This window comes from Tenrec ecaudatus, chromosome X (genome assembly GCF_050624435.1).
Source record: "Tenrec ecaudatus isolate mTenEca1 chromosome X, mTenEca1.hap1, whole genome shotgun sequence".
Classification (NCBI taxonomy): Eukaryota; Metazoa; Chordata; class Mammalia; order Afrosoricida; family Tenrecidae; genus Tenrec; species Tenrec ecaudatus.
In genome coordinates this window covers 120,257,498-120,279,228 of record NC_134548.1, presented here as the reverse complement: position 1 = coordinate 120,279,228, position 21,731 = coordinate 120,257,498, and the positions used below count along the sequence as shown (strand labels likewise).

General features: G+C 40.5%; 1 protein-coding gene across 1 annotated transcript in view; it reads right to left on the bottom strand.

The window, feature by feature from the left end:
- Positions 1-21,731, bottom strand: part of GUCY2F (guanylate cyclase 2F, retinal) — a 133,488-nt gene that overhangs the window by 70,540 nt on the left and 41,217 nt on the right. Inside the window, exons 5-7 of the mRNA XM_075539225.1 lie at positions 20,963-21,059; positions 9,164-9,295; positions 2,869-2,958 (exon numbers count right to left, since the gene is read on the bottom strand). Coding sequence (XP_075395340.1) covers positions 2,869-2,958; positions 9,164-9,295; positions 20,963-21,059 — 319 coding nt within the window. The remainder of the gene's footprint in view (positions 1-2,868; positions 2,959-9,163; positions 9,296-20,962; positions 21,060-21,731) is intronic.

Here is a 21,731-nt window from a genome sequence, read left to right as displayed (position 1 = left end):
ATTTTCCCCCAACCTCTCCTGTCATGCCCTTAAAACTCCCCAAACAAACTCACTGCCATCAAGTCAATAGGTTATTATTAATCCAGTCACTGTCTCTATGTATTTACCTACCCTGGATTTCCTACACAAAAATTATACAAAGCACAAACAGGAATCAAACAACACGACCCCAAAACCCCAACCACAATGACAAAAGATAACAGAAAAACTTCAATAAGGAAAAAAAATAACAGGAATTGTGCCTAGTCTGACCCCCCACCCTACACCAGGGCAAAACACAAAGGGAACACAATAGAGCAGGAGCAAAGCAAGGAGAGTAAAGAAGTGAAGTCCCAGAGGAATCCCAAAAATAGACTTTGGGGGCAGGGTTTGTCACCTCATCAGACTCCATTGGAAAACAGTCATAAAAGTCAATAGAGAGACCTGCAACTATTTAAAGGCTTTTTCTTTTGTTGTTGTTTTTCATGTGTATAAGATAGGCAGGATAAACAATCCTGAGGAGAAAACAGTGGGACTGATGGGTCCAGGGGGACATGGAAAAGGGGGTGTGTATGAGGAAAATGATGGGGGGGGGTGGACAACAAACCCAAGAACAAGGGAACAACAAGTGATCTAAAAGAAATGGCAAGGAGGGTATAGAATGTCTGGTGGGGCTTGATCAAGTGCACTGTAGCCGAGAGGAATTTCTGAGAGCAAATGAAGGTCGAACATGATAGTGGGACAGAGGAGAAAACAAGGAGGCAAAACACATTTATAGAGGTATAAATTAGGCACATAATCTGTAAATATATTTATATATAATGATAGGGATATAGGTCTATGTACATACATTTATATGTTAAGTAATAAATTCGCAGATAGACATTGCATCTGTACTCTAGTACTTGCCTCAATACAGGAACACTCTGTTGTAATAACCTGGCATTCTGTGATGCTCACCTTTCCAACCCATTGCCGAAGTCAAAATGGGTGCATAAGCAAATGTGTTGAAAACAGCTAATAGTGCTGAGCTATTATAAGATAGGATCTGGGGTCTTAAAGGCTTAAAGATAAGCAAGAGGCCATCTAGCTGGGAAACAATAAAGTCCACATGGAAGAAGCACACCAGCCTGTGTTCACGAGGTGTTGTCAGGATCAGGTATCAGACACCAGAAGACCCAAAACAATCATATCTATGCAAATGAGGGAGGTTGGAGTGGAGACCCAAAGCCCATCTGTAGACAATTTCACATTCCATCATTTAGTTCAGTAAAAAATAATAAACAGGAACATATAAGTGGAGATGAAAAGCAAATGAGAAAATTGTAAATAATTGCTGAATCTGAGCAGAGTATATAGACCTTCTTTGAACTGTTTTTATAGTTTTCCTATAAGTTTGGAATTAAAAATTAATCTTCCCCCCCCAAAAAAAATAATTTCATGAACACATTTCCCCTTGGGTCACACTCTAGCCCTCTGCATATTTCTATAATTCTAGGTTATTAGCTTCCTCTGGGTTTGGCCCTGCTTGGGCTCCATACTTTGAATCCTGCTTTCTGTTTAGCCTCCTTTAGGATGCTCCACTTTAACTCTTACTTTGGGACCCCTTAGGCACTCAGCTCACGATATTTTCTGTTTAGCTCTAGGCAACAAAATGACATATAAGGAAAATCCAAAGTCATGATATCCTAATCTGACCACTAGGCATATCCTATCTCCCAGGAACCTCTTCTGTTCCATTTTCTTTGTTTTCTCACACATAGCACCAGTTACCATTCAGTAAATTCTGACCTCATGTGTTGCAGACCAAACTGCATTTCATAGGTTTTTAATCTTTCCAAAGGAGAGTGCTAGACCATACTCTTGAGGTGTGGCAGAGTAGTTACCGATTGGGCTAATATCTTCAAGATCAGTATTTTGAAACCAGTAGCTGCTCTGTAGGAGAAAGACAAGGCTTTCTAGTCTTACAAAGAATCACAGTCTCAGGAACTCACCGAGGCAGTTCTACCCTGTGCTAGAGGGTCACTATGAGTTGGCATCGACTCGATGGTAGTGAGTTTGGGTGTTTATTGGTTTTTTGGATGAATTTAGTAGTCAACTCTTGGGACCACTGAGGGGCACCACTAATTTGGTTAGTGCTCTGGACAAATCAGATACCGTTAGCTTGATTTGATTATGCCGGCTTCCAAAATGTGAAGAGAGCGATGGTTATCTTCTTTCAATTCAGGTCTCAAGAATGAACGTGAACCAGAGACAGCCTCCATAAATCTTTTCTGGGGTCACATTTCAAAGAAGAGCCGAGATATGAAATAACTCAAGAGGGGGTAATTATCCCAGATTTATCTGCAGGCGGCTTCCTTAAATTATCTGTGCAAAGGGATTTTGAGCATAATTCGTTAGATTTTTTTTCTTATGGAAATAGGCATTTCCAGATTCCTTTTCTTTGGGTTTGACAACTTGGGATTTTGAATGATTATGGGATATTTTCTTAGTAATAATAAAAACAACTACCATTGTACCAAGAAGTTATATGCCAAGAAATGTGTGAGCTACTTCACATGTAGTTTCTCTCTTGATCCTCACCCTAACTGCAGGAAGTAGACATCAATCGACCCCTTGTTACACTGAGAAAACTAGGCTCTCAGAGTGAAGGTACCTTGCTCAAAGCCACCCAGCTCTTAAGTAGTAGCGCTCAGATTTGAGCATCACATCTGTTCGACTGCAGAGCCTCCATGTTCACCTTTACGTAACATCACTGTATCGCGCCGGTTCCCACCTGGCCATTCCAGCCATCCGCTTGTTCAGGAGTCTTCCTAAACAACCAGTGTTAGTGACTGTGAGGCACATATTTATTTTAGTGGGAATTTTTTATATGGATATTTCTCATACCAGTTCAAACACATCGCTTGCACTTGATTTGATGGACTTGATGTCTCCAAAATCTCCCAAAGGGATCTTTTTCAGCCATACCCAGTCACCCTGCAAAGTAAAGGTGGAGACCAGAGAAGAGATTTAGTTGTCAGCAGCTTTACAGCAAAGCCTTTTCCACATGAAGGTTTTAGAGTTTTACCATCAACCCAAACAGTTTTCTTTCCTCCTTTCTCCTCCTCCACCCCAGGAACATTCTGGATTCGGAGCTAACATTCAGAGAAGTTAAGTTTTAAATTTCTGATTGACTCAGAGTAGGGAAAAATGACAGGCCTGTAGACCCCAGAAAAGTAATGATAGCACTCTTTGCAATACCTCCCTTAGCTAACTTCAGAAACGGCTAGGGCACCTCACTTGTTCACTGCTAAGTGATGGAGCACAAGATTCCCTTCGATTAATGGTGATGGCTGGTGGTTGCAATTTCCACTGCCTTGAGGCACCTTTGGCTGGAGATGGAAGATGGGAAACGTAGTGAAGCAAATGTTTCCTGCATTTACCTTGATCTATTTTTTTTTTTTCTTGTGGGACAGGCCATTTGTGGAGGAGGAACTACAATGCTTTCATCACAAACTGATTGACTTAGATGTACATTAAACACATTTGTTTCTGTTTTATTTTGGTGTCCAAACATACTAGCATAGTAATATGAATTATCTACATTCTTTCCAAAGTCTCTTTCGGGCGGTTTAAGTACCAAGCAGGTATTTCTGAGGCTCCTATCAAGTAAAAAAAATAATTATTTTAATTTTTTTCACTTTACCACCAATGTCTGACAGACAATTCTCTTTAATGTGCATAGCTAGCCTCAAGGATTCATCATTCACCAAGCCCTATTTAATTTCCATCCAATCCCCCAAATTTTAAAAGCAATACAAATATAGATTCCTTTTGCTCTGTAATAATAATAATGCCTTACAATTGCACAGTGCTCTCTACTCTTCAAAGTACTTTCGCAGCTATTATCTGTAGCCTAGAGATTCCATTTCAGACGGCACCAATTTGCCGTCACGTGGAGATAATCAAGCAAAGAGTTCCGTGCAGTCAAATTCGGAGAATGAGAGCGCATAGCCACTGTGTCGTGAAGGAATCCATCCAGCTGTGTGGTTGCATCTGGAAACCTGCCGGAGGCAAAGACTAATGGGAGCTGCAGGTCTCTGCCTTACTCTCCTGCATTGTGTATTTAGGAAGCATCTTCAAGCCAAGGAGCTCAAGGCCTTTTGACCAGAAAGTGTTCACAGAGACCTTCAGCTGCTGCATGAACAAAACCGTACCACCAAGATTCAATTCCCACAAAGCTCAGCATGGAAGTCCAGGGTCAGCACCTGTCTGCAGTAAAATAGCCAAAGCAAGAAAGTCCAACTTGCCAGGGTCTTATATAACAAGCCTCTAAGCATGGCGCAGGGGCAGCTGATTTGGCTTAACCCAGGAACCGGTTAGAAATGCAGACTTTTGAACTCTATCCCAGACCTCTTGGCTCAGAAATTTGGGAGACGATGTGCAATCTATGTTTGAACAGGCTGCCCATATAATTCAGATGCATGTTCTTCCCTTTTCTCGTTTCTGTGTGACTCCTTTTTCCATCAATCCTTCATTGAATTCTTCTCATCAAAATCTGCTCTCAGCTGAGAATTTAAAAATGATTCATAAAGTGTACAGTGAATGACCTGACCCCAGCTTGAATCTTTAGCTTTCAGAGGACTTTGCCATTTATAGGAATTAAAGGTTAAGGTCTAGCTGGAAAGAATAAAATTCTAACTGGAATGTTACAAAATCAGTCAATGTGTGATCTACTGGTAGAACAACAAAACCTTCTCAATACTGCTGAAATCATAGTACCTCAACCTATGGGCACTACTAGCCGCTATGGCCCCTGGGTGCTAATTAGAAAAGGGTGCCATCCAAAAGATTAAGATGAAAGTAAGTATGTGAGTATGTTATTACACAAATGGTGGCATCTCTATGAAGGCAAACTTCAACCCTGCAAAGTTCATACAGGTACCCACCTATGAGGGAGCACATTCCACTAGCAGCACAGACACTCTGAATTCTAACAAACCCTATCAGGGAAGGCCTCTTGGTCAGGTTTGGAGGCAAGCTGTGAGGTAGGAGTGGGAGTTTGGAATTGGGCTTCCAAGAATAATAGGCAAGAGTGAGAAGCCACCTCAGGGACTCCTGGGGTGTGATCTAGACAGCATATAGCCAGGTGCATCTGCCTTTCCCAACAACTGTGCATATGCACGGTCAGATGTGCAGGTATTAATGTACAAATGAGAAGGCTCCATGCCCCATGATAGGATGGGTGTCTCTGTGCCAGCATATGCACCACTCTCATATAACGTAGTATGGCTCCTCTTGTACAGTGCACAACTTGAACTTCAATATTGGCAGTCCTGACTGGTATCTTCTTCGTGGATTCAGTTCTATTTCAAACATGAATTAACTTTCTGTCTGCCTATTAACTTCCACTGATAACTAAACAGCACTTTCCCATGGCAAATGACCAAATTTGAGCACTAGAAAGGACAATAGGCATCCCTCATCCAATCCATTCACGTTTTGATATAGAAACTGAAGACCGAAGAGCTTCAGTGACTTGCCCAAAGTTTGAAAGCGCCAAACCAAAACCAAACTCACTGCCACGGAGTCCAGGTCAACTCAAAGAGACCCTAGGATAGGGTAGAACTGTCCCTGTGAGTTTCTAAGACTGTAACTCGCTGGGAGTAAAAAGCCCTATTTTTCTCCCATAGAGTGGCTGGTAGTTTTGAACAGTTAGCCTTGTAGTTAGCAGCCCAACGCAAAACCACTGCGTCACCAGGGCTAGGTAGTAATAAACTCAGGACCTTAACTAAGATCCTCCCGCCCCGACTTTGTTTCTTTCCTCTTACTGAGCTCTTCTTGGTGTGGGGAATGTGTGCTATTTGCTTCAAATTTTGAATAATCCTCACAAACTTTATAAGCATTTTTTACTTAGTCTATGTGCCTCCTACTTTGTGAATAATAAGGAACAGGGAGGAAACAGGCAGGTTTTATCTTCACTACACATGCACCATTTGTTTTGCTTGACTTCTAAGAGAGAGAATGATAAAATACTTCACTCATCACTCACTTTTTAATTAAGAAGAAGAAATATCAAACTCTCTTCACTAAAGTTTTTTAAAGTAATTTAAAGTCCATCAGTTTTGCATTAAGGCCATGGTGTATTGACTAAGAGTCAAGAAGAAAGGTCGGAGAACAGACTCTGTCTCAAATTCTGGGTTGGTCTTAAGGTAGTTAATCAGCCTGAACTTCTGTATCCTCATGGCTAGCATTTGACTCACTAGATGATGTCTTGGGCCTTTTGAGTTCTGACCACCTAGCTTCGGTAATGAGAAGAGCAGATGGGTTGTGAAAGATAGAAGTGGAGAGAGAGCTATGAGGGGTATAGAAATTGGTGGGCGAATAGACAAAGGGTTCTGGAAAAGGGAGAGAAATAGGGGTTGGCATGCTAGGAGAAAGGGAGAAAGAGGAGGCAAAGAGAAAAGTAGGGAGAGGCAGAAAGAGTAAGAAACTGAAGAGATCCATGAGGCCAGCGGGTTTCCCCGGAGTGGGACAGCCTCCTACTGCTCCTCACTTCATCCCTTTCCCGCTGGACGGTGGTGATTGGAACAGATCGTGATGTGCCAGCACTGCATCTGCCACCCCTAGCTCTTTCGGCCTGACTCACTTCGCCTGGCTTTCCTGTCACATCTCAAAGGCTGACTATGAAAGAAGAGATGAGTTGTCGGTACAATTCCTCAAGTTATAGATCTGTGTGTACGAAGTGTCACAGGAATTTATGTCAGTGTAGGGCCATGTTCTGACACATCCTAGTAAGGCCTGCCCTTTGTCATTAGGGGTTTGCTACTCCTAGCCCATTATTTGAAACTTACACAGCTCCCAATATCCATTATGCTTAAAATTTGATTTGTTCAAAACAGAAGCTGGATGGTGACTAGAGGAATATGTCAGCTAGCCCACTGGACTTCTTTGTTTGACCTGCTGACTTCAGCCCTCTCCTAGGATCTTCTTCAGCTCTAACCAAAGTTTTCGAGCCTCAGTGTTCTGCCGTCTACCCCACCATCCACCTGATCTTGACGGTATTGTTCTTATTAGCACCTTCCTTTTGTGCAAATGAAGGCTCCCTTTGGCCTACACATTGTAGATGTACCATTGCTCTCTTCAAGAGTCATTCTGGGAACTAATTCAACTCTCTGCCTCCTTTTAAAATTAGAAACTATCTGACCAATTCTTAAAGGCCAGGTAGATAAAAATGTTGGTTTTTCTTGTGCTTGACTCTTTACTATGCCTTCTCAACTCCACCATAATTCAATACAGAAATCCATCCACAGAATCAGACAACCATGGTATATCCAAGCCAAAAGAGGTTTCAGAGATCTCGTAGGCTAGCACTTCTCAACTCTGGCTGCACTTTTAGGGAAACTTGGGGGGAAAGACACCACAATATGTGGACTCTATCTTACACCAACTGAATCAGAGTTCCAAAGGTTTGAGGGTGGGTATTTTCTTGTTTCATTAAGTTTTCCTAGGATATTCTAATGCACAAACAGAACTGAGAACCGCTATGTAGTTCAACATCTCATTTTATGGATTTAAAGATTTTAAAGAGGAGATGCCTAAATTTCTGAGATTTCCATCAGAAGTTTAGAGGTGTCTGTACATCTGTAAATCTGTCATCTCAGTCCATTTGACATTCGAAAGCTATCTGATTGCCTTGTCTTGAGTCTTTCAAAAAATAAAGCTGCTAGTTCCCCAATACTTTAAGTTTACATTTAAAGCAAATCTGCTCTCTAAATTAGTAACAGCAAGACCCAGAGGTTTCCTGATACTAATTTAAGTCAAAGCCCACAGGTACATTGAGCAAATAGAAGTCGAGTCAATCTTGGTGTTACAATTCACTACCAGTTCCTTATACAAAAGGCCATTCCTGCTCTGTTTTCGGATTTCTTTGTAGTTGCTGTTAAAGTTGAGAGGGTTTGCTGTTCTTGGGAGTATCTTCAAGCAATATAAGGAAAACACACTGGGAAGGCTTCACTTAGGAGGCACAGAGAGGCAGTCTAGTTTCCCCTTTAACCTCTGCTTAACTCTTTCTTGCTGAGAAGGAACAGGTTATCTCTCCAACTGATGCAAAATTTGTTCTGGTTGCCAAATTCCAATACTTTAGAACAAAGGGCTAGGGGACAGCCTGTTAAAGTTTATAAACAGAAAGCTAAGCGAAAGTTTGAATTCTTGTAAATCGCACAGCAAAAGGTCACATGCAGTACAGATGGAGAAAGGAAACAAGTGGATGTCTTTTTGAAAAGTTCAATAATATGAGAAGATAACAGAAATAAGAAGGATAACTAGAATTGGAAGGACGGGGGAAATACACATATCCCTCTTGACACCCCACTACAAACAACTGACACAGAGGGTCAGTTCTTCGATTTTTATATCTATATATTTTGGATTGGCTCACAAAAGTGTTTGGGTCTCAAAGAATTTTTTCCCCCACATGCATGGCAAAAATGGAGCTGAAAGATCACACGAGTAGATTACTTGCTGTGGCAATTACATAATTTGATGCCAACGTGAAGACATAGAAAAGTGTATGGGGTGGTATTCCACCTGTCAATCAGGTCACCGCCGGAGGGGAGGGTGCCTCCTTGTGGGTGTGGCCTCCTCCGAAGGAGGGCCCCGGGAATTTCCCCACTTCTCTCTGCCTTCAACTTCCTGCTTGCTATGTTTCCACCCACCGAGGAGCCACAGGACATTACATGTTCTGGCTGATGAGCCTCCTGCATTCTGCATCGATCCATGTGGTAGCATGAGCCTCAAGAGGGACTTGTGGACTCGGATCGGACTTGTGGACTTGAGTTGGATTGGGCTGCAATATTTTCCCTCTGTATAATTACTTCTCTATATAAAGTTCTCTCTTGTACATACGCGAGTGGCACTGGATTTGTTTCTCTAGTGAACCCAGCATAACACTTGCTGAGGAAAATCATTGTGAAAAATGTCAAACACACAATGGATGGGTGTATGGATTGTGATAAGAGTTGTATTACCCCACCCCCAATAAAATGAGTTTTTTAAATGTCAAACGAATGAATCCTTAAGTAGATATACAAGAAATATTGGAAAGACTCAATATTGGAAAAACCTCAATATTTCCCCCCCAAAACTAATTCCTAAGTCACAGCCTTGTTTTAAAAGAACAAGAAATCTATAGACACCCTACCTCATAAATTGCTATGTTGGAGTTTTCATATGTAGCTGGAGTTAGACTCCCTGAAGAAGAAGAGATCCTTGGAGACCTCCCACTTTGGACCTCGGAGGTGACCTGGAAGCTTACACTGGCACGACTTCCTCTCTGTGAAAGGATGCAGAAGCAATGGTTACGAAGAAAGTTCTCTTGTTTTACAATAGAGCATTGACTTAAGGTATAAATACTCTTACTATTGCTTTATGTCTAAGAAAATAGCAGTAAGATTTGAATTCTTAAAAAGATGATATTGACTGGTTTTTCCTACTGCTTTGTAGTCCTTTTTTTTTTTGGTCAAAGTTGGTACCTTATTTTGCCTCCATATCTCTCTCTCTCTCTCTCTCTCTCTCTCTCTCTCTCTCTCTCTCTCTCTCTCTCTCTCACACACACACACACACACACACACACACACACACACACACTTATGGTTTGTCGATTTTTCTATTTGCTAGAGAAGATTAGAATTAAAGATTTGGGTAGTCTGGTAAGAGAAGTCTTCGAAGTACACAGTTGAATGACAAGGGGAAGCATTATCAGTAATCTGTGTTAACTTTTAAAAGTAGAACTTCTTATCTTCAACTTGAACCAACAGACTTATTTCATAGACAAAAAATAATAAATCAATACTCATTCAATTTCCATTGTGTAGATTCCAACTCATAGCAACCATATAGCACAGAGCACAATTCCTTGTGTTAAAAATATAAATATAAAACATAAATTAAACATATAACTATAAAACCTTCTGTGGTTTTCAATACTGTAATTCTTTATGGGAGTAGAAAGCCTCATGTTTCTCCCCTAGAAGTGGTTGGTGTTTTAGAAAAGCTGATCTTGAGGCTAGCAGCCAAACGAGTAGCCCACAGGTCCCTCATATTCTTCTCCATATCTTTCTTATAAATATAAATAATTAATTTAAGAGTGTGAATTTAAAAAAAAGAAAGAAAGATATATAGCAATTCAAAACTACAAGTACAGCCCTGGAAAACCTTTGGTGACACAATAGATAAGAGTTCAGTCTCTAACCGAAATGTGTGACCCCACCAGCCTCTGCTGGAGAAAGACCTATGATTACTCCATGTACATTCACCTGTTGCTATAGGACCCATTAGAATTGACCCATAGGGTTTCCAAGCCGGAAATCTTTATGGATGAAAACTGCTCCAATTTTCTCCCTAAGAGCAGCTGATAAGTTTAAGCCACTGATTGTTGGTTTAGAAGCTGAATTCTTTAAGTAAGCACTGAAACACATCTGTAAAGATATGTTTACAGGGATCTCCTCTGTAGAGAATACAGCCTAGAAAAACCCTATGGAGCAGTTCGACCCTATCACATGGGCTCACTTTGAGTCAAAATCAACTCATTGGCGCCTAACAACCAGAGCCCAGCCCTTAACTCCAACACTCATTTCACAATGAGGAAACCTAAAGTGGCTGGAACAAGAATCTAGGTGTTGCACTTCCCAACCCTGTGCTCTTTCTATCACATCATATTTTATTTCATTCTTGATTACCAAAAAGAAATCATAACAATAATCTGAAGTATTTTACAAAACTCTGTCCATAATGGTCTCTGATGAAATGAACATCAGTAACTGACTTATCCCCGAGTTAAGCACAATATACCAAAATGATCACAGTCAAATTTCAAGGACAATGATAAACTGGATCCAGTCCCCAGTATGCTGAAATCGTAACAGCTCAAGGTTCAGACAAGATGTGAAACCTGACTTTTCACATAACCCTTGCTTCCACCTGAACTATTCCCAACAGAGCAAGGCCAGGGAGGAATCAACTTCTTTTTCACTCTTTATTTTCAAATCTGAGCAGGAGCACCTAAACTGTATGTTGAGATATAGACCGCTGCATGCAGGGCAAAGGAGAAAGCTGGAGCATCCACCAAAATCCACGTGCATTTTGAGTTAGCTTCACTTTCCTCTAAAAACTTCCTTTCCTGTCCTGATTTTTCCTGACCTGCCAATTTTCCTAGATGGAATTAATTTTATATTTGCCAAGCGTTTACACTTTCAGACATTTCATTTGGATGTTACTCTTGGCCTGGCTTTTTGACTGATCAGAAACAGCCAGCTGCAAGTTTGTGACTACACAGCAATTAAGGAGAATGTATGCTTCCCCTATATTTTCCCCTTAGAAGCCCTGATACAAGCCAAATGCCGAAAGGAATCTGGAGGCCCAAAGCTAGGTTCTTCTAGGGTAGATAACACCATCCTTTTGCCACCTGGTTCAAAATAGAAAAAAAAAATGAAAAGAACATTTCCAATCAGGCTATAGATTCCTGGTGCTACTCATTTTTCCTCATTCATATGGTAAGAAGTGATGATGATATTCTTTACTCCCATTATGTCAAAATATACACAAGTCAATGAAAAGATCTGTCATCATGGTCAAGATCCTAAAAAGCCAGCCATTTTGTTCATTTGAATGTAATACTACTCTACTACTTATGATGATTTTGTGAAAACTGGTGTGCTTTAGTCACCCAAGTAGAGTTTATGTCAAAGTACAAAAATACTTTGCTATACTACAGTAAAAAAGGCATTTACTAAAGAGTACAACGTCTACTTATATTTATTTCTTTGATAGTTTAAATACAAAAAAATTAAGAAGTTGACATGAACTATCATTTTAACATGAACTAACATTTTGACCAAAAACAAAATGGGGGGAAAATTAGTTCATTGCTTTTGATGGAAAACTTTACTCTTTTGCCATTTACTTCTAGTCATCCATCTGCTCTTATCCATCTATTTATGGATAAAATGACTTTTCATAGAATTGATTTTTTTTTCATTTTACTGGATTACGTATTTGGAATTACTTCAGAGTTTAGACCTCAATGTGTGTCTACTCTTTTTGTATATTGATTATATCACATCCATCAAACTTATATCACCATGATTCCTAGCATGAAGACTCATTTTTGATGGCTTAAAAAATGGAGACTAATATCAATAGCCTTCATGCCATGAGGGCAGAATGTAGCTTTCAGTTACAGCGGTAGTTTTGCCTTTCAGCAATGCATTTCCGAGGACATGTCAGCCTTCTTAAGGGATCTGGTACTTCATCAAGTAAGAAACAGGGCTATAACTGGGAGTTAAACCAAACCGATGAACTTGGTTCCAATTGTGTAGAAGTATTGCCATGTAATGTCTTTTTATACAAATAAAATACATGATCTGTTTGCTTGTCAACTGCACCCTCCTTCCACACATAGACATATAATCTAGTAAGCATGCTATTCTGATTGTTAAAACATGTCACTATTAAATAGTATAGTTATATCACTAAAATACCTCATGGATGGAGGGCAGAGGATGATATGGTTGTCGAACACATATGTAATCTGTATGTTAAAGTAGAAATGCTGTAAACCCATTCTTCACCCAGCCAGTTAGTTAAAAAGACTTTTTTGATATAACATTTAGGCAATTCATCAAGTTTGTACCACAGGAAAAAATCTGATGCTGTGGTGTAGCAAGTCTAAATGGCACATGAGATAGTGTGGGCAAAATGATGAGTTTAAACCTCTCCCTACATTACCATACTGGCATCTGCAAAGACTCTGTCCTGGCCATCTATATGGAGACACACTCCCTTATTCACAGCCGTCTGTAGCAAAATTCTTCCTGTCACATGCAGTTCTTCATCCTCTCCAAGTTTCTGTTCTATTTTCTCTGCCTAAAATTCCTATGGGATCATTCAGGTATCATTAAGTAGATAAAACAGGCTGAGTATACTAACAATTGGGAATGATGGCAACTGTGACTGACTGCAGAGGGAGAGCATGCCTCTTTTGAAAGAGCAACTATTATTGACTTCTAGCCAGTTGCCTCAATGGAACCCTAGGCTGACAGAGTTTTCAAGTTGTTTAAAGGAAAACCAGAACCCCCAATTTTTATGTAAAATTTCTCAATCTTCAAATCCTTTTATGTTTTTTACTGTGAGGGTCAAACAAAAGTGGTGCCTTGTTTGTGACCAATGACTTAAATCGTTTTCTTCTTTCTTTAAGACCAGCTAGTTTTTCAATGCCACAATCTGTGAAGGCCCTTCCTCCACTGATCTGCCTTGTCTGAAGTCCTACACTATTTCAAGTTTCTCTTGTGCAATGCAGTGCCTATTCATTTGTATTCAGTGAAGATCACCTACTACAGTATAATTTCAACTAGAATTGAACTCCTGGGGAAATTCAATCATTTTATTTGTTGATTTATTCTCTGTTTTTTTAAAATAAACATTTATATTATAAAAGGAGGCCTGGTACTGTAGTGGGTTATGAGTTGGACTGCGAACCTCAAAGCTGACAGTTCACACCCACCAACCACTCCAAGAAAGAAAAAATGAGACTTTCTTCTTCCACAAAAATTTGCAACCTTGGAAAACCAAAGGGCAGTTCTACTCTGTCCTACAGGGTCATGGTTAGTTGGACTTGACTCTACGGCAGTGGGGACATCATACTTGGTAAAGTAGGGAGTGACTGAAAAAGAGGGAGACCTTTAATATAATGGATTGACACTGAGGTTGAAACAATGGGCTCAAACGCTTCAATAATTGCGAGGATGGTGCAGATCTGGGCAGGATTTTTTTCTCTTATGCATATAGTCTCTGGGTCAGAACTGCCTCATTTGTATCTAACAACAAACAGCAACTACACTATAAGGAGCCACGGTAGTGCAAAGAGTTAAGCTCTCAACTACTGGTAGAACCCACTAAGTGGCTCCACGAGAGAAAGACTTGGCTATCTGCTTCTATAAAGATTACAGCCTGGGAAACCCTCTGGAGTAATTCTATTTGGTCAATATGGGGGTCGCTGGATTGAAATGGACTTAATAGCACCTAACACCACTATACTTTAAAATTGTGTTCCGTACGGATTTTAACATCTGATTTTTCAGATGTAAATCACTAAGCCTTTCTTCAAAAGTACCTCTGGGTAGAGGTGAACAAGCAACATTTTGATCAGTAGCCTATTGTGTTAACTATTTGCCCACCCAATGACTCAATAGTACCACTCACCCACATGGAGTCTCCATGAGTTGGAATAAACTCAAAAGCAATTGGTTGTTGTGTTTACTCTTACTATACTATATGCATCATTCCAAGTATCATAGGCCAAGAATCATGACAACAAAAGATGTACTTCTGCCCTTGAGGAACTATCAAATGTTGAAAGTACAAACATACAGAAGTCAAATCTAAACTATTGCACAAAATGAACTGCATTAACTTCCACAAATTGATCTAAGACAGCACTATCCAATAGAAATGTAATATAAGACCCATGTATAATTTAAAGGTTCTTGTCTTCACATCTACCACTCATCTGACAGTTGGTCATACTGTGGTGCCTTGCTTGCCCATTGCTGTGATGCTGGAAGCTAAGCCACTGATATACTGAATACCAGCAGGGTTGTCCAGGATGGGCAGTTTTCAGCAGAGCTTCCAGACTAAGGCGGATTAGTAAGAAGGACGTGACCGTCTAATACTGAAAAAAAAAACTGGCTCATGAAACTATTATGAATAGCAGGACCTTGTCTTAGATAGTGCCAGAAGATGAGCCTACCAGTTTGGAAAGAATGCAAAATACAACTGGAGAAGAGTTATCTCCTAAGGGTAGAGATCATCTTAATGATGTGGATGGAGCAAAGCTCTAAGGAACTTCATAGTCTGACCTGGTATGAATCAAAATAAGAAGAAATAGCTACAAACATTCATTCATAAGCAGAAGGTAGAATGTGCAAAGTCTGGATCTAAAAAATGGAAATGATCAAATGAAATGGAACGCATAAACATACATATCCTAGACCAGTGGCTCTCAACCTTCCTAATGCCACGACCCTTTAATACAGTTCCTCATGTTGTGGTGACCCACAACCATAAAATTATTTTTGTTGATACTTCATAACTGTAATTTTGCTACAGTTATGAACCAGACAACCCCTGAGAAAGGGTCATTCGACCCCCCAAAGGGATCACAACCCACAGGTTGAGAACTGCTGTCCTAGACTCTGGTGGCTAAAATAGACTGGTTTTGGCCATTATGAATTGGGCAACCATGTGCTCATGAATTGAGTTGTACCCACCCCAAAATAGGTGTTGATTAGCATGGCCATAACACTTAGCGTTTTGGTACTTATGCAATGATGTGATATGGCACTTATGTAATGCTCCCACATGATGTAATCTGATGTGATAAACCAATAAAAGGATTAAGAGAGAAATGCAGCACCCTTAATACTGTCATGTCCCTGATATAATGTAAAGAGAGTTTTCCTGAAATGTAGCCTTCAATATCTTTGAGCTTACAAGAGCTGAAAGGACAAAGAAGTGAGCAGAGACTGGTGGGACCTTACTACTACCAAGAAAGAATATCCTAGGGCCTCCTGCATGGAAAAGCTCCTGGACCTAGGGGAAGATCCATGCCAAGACACACAGAGATGTCCAAGAAATACTGGGCTTTTAAATGCTGAAAGGAGACAAGGATCTTTCTGTAGAAATGTCACAGAAAAAAAAAAAGCCAGCACTCTGAATTTGTACTTCTGGTCTCCTAAAGTATAAGAGAATAACTTTCTGTTTGTTAAAGCCTTCCATTTGTGCTATTCCTATTAAAGCATCATAAGATAATCAACAAACTGAGAATAACAAATAGAAATGGTATTACATCCAAAAGAGCAGATCAAGCTCTTCCGTGAAGCACAATGCTGTCTGTGCTAGGGTGTGGTAGTTATATAATTTGGTGTGAATTTGAGGTGGATTCCAGCCTGTCAATCAAGATGTAACCAATGAGCATGGCTTTCTCCTGAGGATTCTGGCAACTCCTGTATTTCTTCCTTAGAGGCCGAGACTCTCTCTGGGTACACTCCCTGTGAGACATTTCTGTGGAGAAGACATATGGAGAGAGGCTGATTGAGCCAGACCTCTGGAGCTAGAGAAGCCGCTGAGATGTTTACAATGCCACTGGATACATAAGACTTCCCACCCACTGGCCCTTTGGGGGTCGAACAACCCTTTCACAGGGGTTGCCTAATTTATAACAGTAGCAAAATGACAGTGATGAAGTAGCAATGAAAATAATTTTATGGTTGAGGGGTCACCACAACATGAGGAACTGTATGAAAGGGTTGCGGCATTAGGAAAGTTGAGAACCACTGGACTAACTTGTGATCTTCCTGCATTCAGCATCATTGCATGTGTTTCATGAGACCAAAGAGGACTTTATAGATTGGTATCGGATATATGGGCTAATATTGAACTTATGGACTTGATCTGGACTGGGCTACGATATTTTCTCAATATTCAACTGCTCTTATATATAAAGCTCTTTCTTATACACACACGTGTTTCTATGGATTTGTTTCTCTAGTCTACCCAGACTAACACATAGGGTGGAATGGATATTCCCACAAAGAAAACAGGAAGATTTCATATTTGTGCTCATTACAAAGAAAGATTACCCAATAAAATGCATAAATTCTCAAATAATATAATTAATATCACATGCAAGTAAAATTGTTGAAGATAATTTTAAAATGGCTGCAGCAATATATCAACAGAAAATGTCAGAAATATCAGCCCACTCTACTCAGGTACTCCCTCAATGCAAGAACACTTTGTTCTATTAAACTGGCATTCCATAATGTTCATCTTCGTGACACGATCGCTGAAGACAATGTGGATGCATAAGAAAATGTGGTGGAAAAAGATGATGGTGCCTGCCTATTAAAAAAAGATAGCGTCTGGGGTCTTCAAGGCTTGAAGGTGAACAAGCAGCCATCTAGCTGAGAAGCAACAAAGCCCACATTGGAGAAGTACACCAGCCTGTATGATTGCAAGGTGTCAATAGGATCAGGTATCAGATATCAAAGAACAAAGAATCATATCATTGTGAATGAGGAAGTGTGTGGAGTGGAGACCCAAAGCCCATCTGTAGGCAACTGGACATCCTCTTACAGAAGGGCTGAGGGGAGGAGACAAGCCAGTCAGGGTGCAGTACAGCACCAATGAAACATACTACTTTCCTCTAGTTCTTTAATGTGCCCCCCCACACACACACTATCATGATCCCAATTCTACCTCACAAATCTGGCTAGACCAGAGGATGTACACCAGTACAGATAAGAGCTGGAAACACAGGGAATCCAGGATAGATAAACCCCTCAGGACCAATCATGAGAGTAGTGATACCAGGAGGGGAAGGGGAAGGTGGGGGAGAAAGGGGGAACCAATCACAAGGATCTACATATAAACCCCTCCCTAGGGGATGGACAACAGAAAAGCGGGTGAAGGAAGACATTGGACAGAGTAAGACATGAACAAATCATAATAATTTATAAATTATCGAGGCTGGGAGGGAGGGGGAGGGGGAGGGAGGAAGGGAGGGAGGGGACAAATGAGGAGTTGATACCAAGGGCTCAAGTAGAAAGAAAATGTTTTGAGAATGATGACTGGAGTGCATTTGCCAGCCACTGGAAACACAGATATCAGGCATCAAAGAACAAGAAATCATATCATTGTGAATGAGGGGGGAAGCATATTGAGGACCCAGGGCCCATCCGTCGGGAATGGGACATCACCTTGCAGAAGGGTTGTGTGGAAGAGACGAGCCAGTCAGGGTGCAGTGTAGCAATGATGAAGCATAAAACTTTCCTCTAGCTCTTGAATGCTTCCTCCCCCCTACTATCATGATCCAAATTCTACAAATTACAAATCTGGCTGGACCAGAGGATGTACACTGGTACAGACAGGGACTGGAAACACAGGGAATCTAGGGCGGAGGATCCCTTCAGGACCAGGGCTGTGAGGGGCGATACTGGGAGGGCGGAGGGAGGGTGGGTTGGAAAGAGGGAACCGATTACATGTGGCCTCCTCCCTGGGACGGAAAACAGAAAAGTGAGTGAAGGGAGATATTGGACAGGGCAAGATATGACAAAATAATTATTTATAAATTATCAAGGGCTCATGAGGGAGGGGAGAGTTGGGAGGGATGGGGGAAAATGAGGAGCTGATGCCAGGGTCTTAAGTGGAGAGCAAATGTTTTGAGAATGATGAGGGCAATGAATGTACAGATGTGCTTTACACAATTGGTGTATGTATGGACTGTGATAAGAGTTGTATGAGCCCCTAATAAAATGATTTTTAAAAGAATGATGATGGCAACAAATGTACAAATGTGCTTGACACAATGGATGGATGGATTGTGATAAGAGTTCTACAAAATGATTTTAAAAATACCAGTCCGATTCAGAAGAGATGTGAAATGTGGGATATCATTGCCAATATCTGATTGTTCTTGGCTGACAGCAGAGAATACCAAAAATATATTTAGTTATTTATTCATTCGTTCGCTATTGGATTATGCAAAGGCATTCAACTATGTGGATCATAACAAGCTATGGCTAACTTTAAGAAAAATGAGAATTCCATAACACTTCATTAGGCTCCTGTGGAATCTGTACATAGACCAAGAGGCAGTTGTTTGAACAGAACAAGTACTACTGCATGGTTTAAATCAGGAAAGCTGTATATCAAGGTTGTGTCCTTTCACCATACTGATTAAATCAATACGATGAGCATAAGAATCTGATCTATATGAAAAAAGAACCTGATATCAGGATTGAAGGATAGTTTATTATCAACCGGTGATAAGCAGATGAAACAACCTCGCTTGCTGAAAGAGAGAGCTTGACATAATTTTTTATGAAAATCAAAGATGGCTGTCTTCAGTATGGATTGCAACTCAATGTAAACAAAAATCCTCACAACTGTACCAATAGAGAGCATCCAGATAAATGTGACAATAGTGAAGTTGTAAAGGATTTTATCTTACTTGAATACACAATCAACACTCAAGGGAGCAGCAGTCAAATAATCAATGGATGGATGCATTGGGCAAATCTCCCAAATAAGGCTCTTTAAAGTGTTAAAGAGAAAGGATGTTACTTTGTGGACCAAGGTATACCTGACCCAAATCACGGTATTTTCAATCATCCCATTTTCAAATGAAAGTTGGACAATGAATAAGGAAAAGAACCAAAGAATTGATACATTTGAATTATGATTTTGGTGATGATTATAGAAATTATCATGGACTGCCATGTGAACAGGAGCCCTGGTGGTGTAGTGGTTACAAGTTGGGCTATGACCTGCAAGGTAAGCAGTTTAAAACCAATATCCTCTCCATGGAATAAAGACAGAACTTTCTGCTCCAGTAAAGATTTATGGCCTTGGAAATTCCCAGGGGCAATTCTACCCTTTCCTATATGGTCCATGTGAGCCGGCATTGACTTGATAGCCATGAGAGAGAGGCAGAAAAAGAAATAATTCTCCTTTGGAGGACATACAGCCAGTATGCTCATTATTTTGTACATGTTATCACCAGAGAACAGGCCCTGGAAAAAGACATCACATCATGCTGGGTAAAGTAGAGAGTCACTGGAAAAGAGAAAGGTTCTCAGCAATATGAATTGACATCTTGTTGAAACAATGGGCTCAAAGAGAGCATCAGTTGTAATCATGGCTAAGGACTGGGAAGGATTTCGTTTTGTTGTACATAGGGTCACTATGAGTCAGAATCAATTTGATGGCACAAGTCACCACTTCTCTGTCAGTTTGTCCCACTGTGGTGGATTATGTGTTGCTGTGATGCTGGAAGCAATGTCACTGGTATTGCCAATGCCAGCAGGGCCACCCAAAGTGAACAGGTTTCAGCAGAGCTTTCAGACTAAGAACAGTCTAGGAAGACTGAATAAGTTGTCCATTTCAGAGGAATTAGCCACTGAAAAACTATAGATATAATGGAAACACTGCCAGTTACTGAAAACCCAGTGAACAGAAGCACAGCATCGTTAGAGAGAGAGTGCCAGGAGATGAGCCGAGCCCCTCAGGTCAAAAGACACTTAAAATATGACGACTGAGGAAGTAGAATGAAAAGTAACCTTCTCAAAATAGAGTCGGTCATAATGACATCAATAGAGTCAAGCCTGTGGGAGCAAAGCCTTCAAGAGCTTCAGTTGCTCATGGGGAGCTACTAAAAATGAGAAGAAACAGCTGCAAACGCTAATCAAGAGTTGGAATTTGGAATATACCAAGTATGAATCTAGGAAAGTGGAACAATCAAAAAATGAAGTGGAACATACAAATATCAATAATCTAGGCATTAGTCAGCTGAAATGGACTGGTATATTGGCCATTTTGAATCAGAAACTCATATGGTTTAACTATGCTGCTATAACCAAAACGCTCCTTAGAAGCAAGGGTGGTGAGCGTTCATCTCACATGCTTTGGAGAAATAACCAGGAGGCAACAGTCACTGGAGCAAGACATCATGCATAGTCCACAAAAAGAGGAAGACTGCTAATGAGATGAATGGACAAAATGGGCTCACACATGGCCAGAACTGCACCGGAGGGTGCAGAACCAGGCAGTGTGTTGTTCTGTTGTACATCGGGTAACTATGAGAACGAACCAATTTGATGCCACCTAATAACAATCGTAGTCACATTAAAATAATTTCAAAATGCAATTAGTTTTAATAATGTATTTCATTGAACCCAATGTATCTGAAAAGTAATGTCAACAGGCTACTAATATTTAAAATCAGTGAAATAGTTTATGTATTTTAGACTAAGTCGTTGAAAACCCAGTATGTGTTTGCTCTCAAAGTACATCTCAATTGGCCACATGTCAAGTGCGCAACAGGCATTGTTAGATTACAGCTACCACAATGGACAGTGTAACAAAAGAAAGAGCTGCTACTTACCTTACTGCCCAAATGGGGATTTATAAACGTAACATCCTCCAGAGTCAGTAGAATTCGGTTGGGTTCTTTGATCAACTGGGTTTTATTTATACGGCGCCTGAAACAAACATATTACCATAATGCTGCGGGGACTAGGTGTTTTGCCACTCCCCTGAACTAAACCAAACCTACCGCCATTACATCAACTTCAACTCACAACCACCCTATCAGGACAGAGGAGAACCGCCCTATCCAGCATTCACAAGTCTGTAATTCTGTAAGGAAACCGGCTGCTACCTCGTGGGTTCCAACTATCTGCCTTTCTGTTAGCAGTCAAGTACTTAACTACACCATGGTACCTCCAGGACTCCATTTTGCAAACCTCAAGTTGATTTTCATTAAACGATAAGTTCAAGAATCCAGGGGAATTGGGAGGATAGTCATACATGGATCGTTACTGTAACACCCACAGCAAACAGAAACAACAACTGTGACCCCCACATCTTGCAGCTTTGCAAAGACCAAAAGATGAAAACAACAGTATGCTTGAAGAGGCATTCATCAGTAAGGATGAAAGTTCCACAAGAGAGGATCTCTCAAACTAACACAAAGGTGATCCCACATCATGGCACATTCAAAATCACTTCTCTGAATTAATTTGAAGAGTCCAACAGCCTTTCTGGTATGCCACTGTACTTTTCCTCACAAGACCAAGACCAAGAATCATTCATCTCCATTTATATAGATACACACACACACACACACAAATACATTAAAGAAACAAAACAAA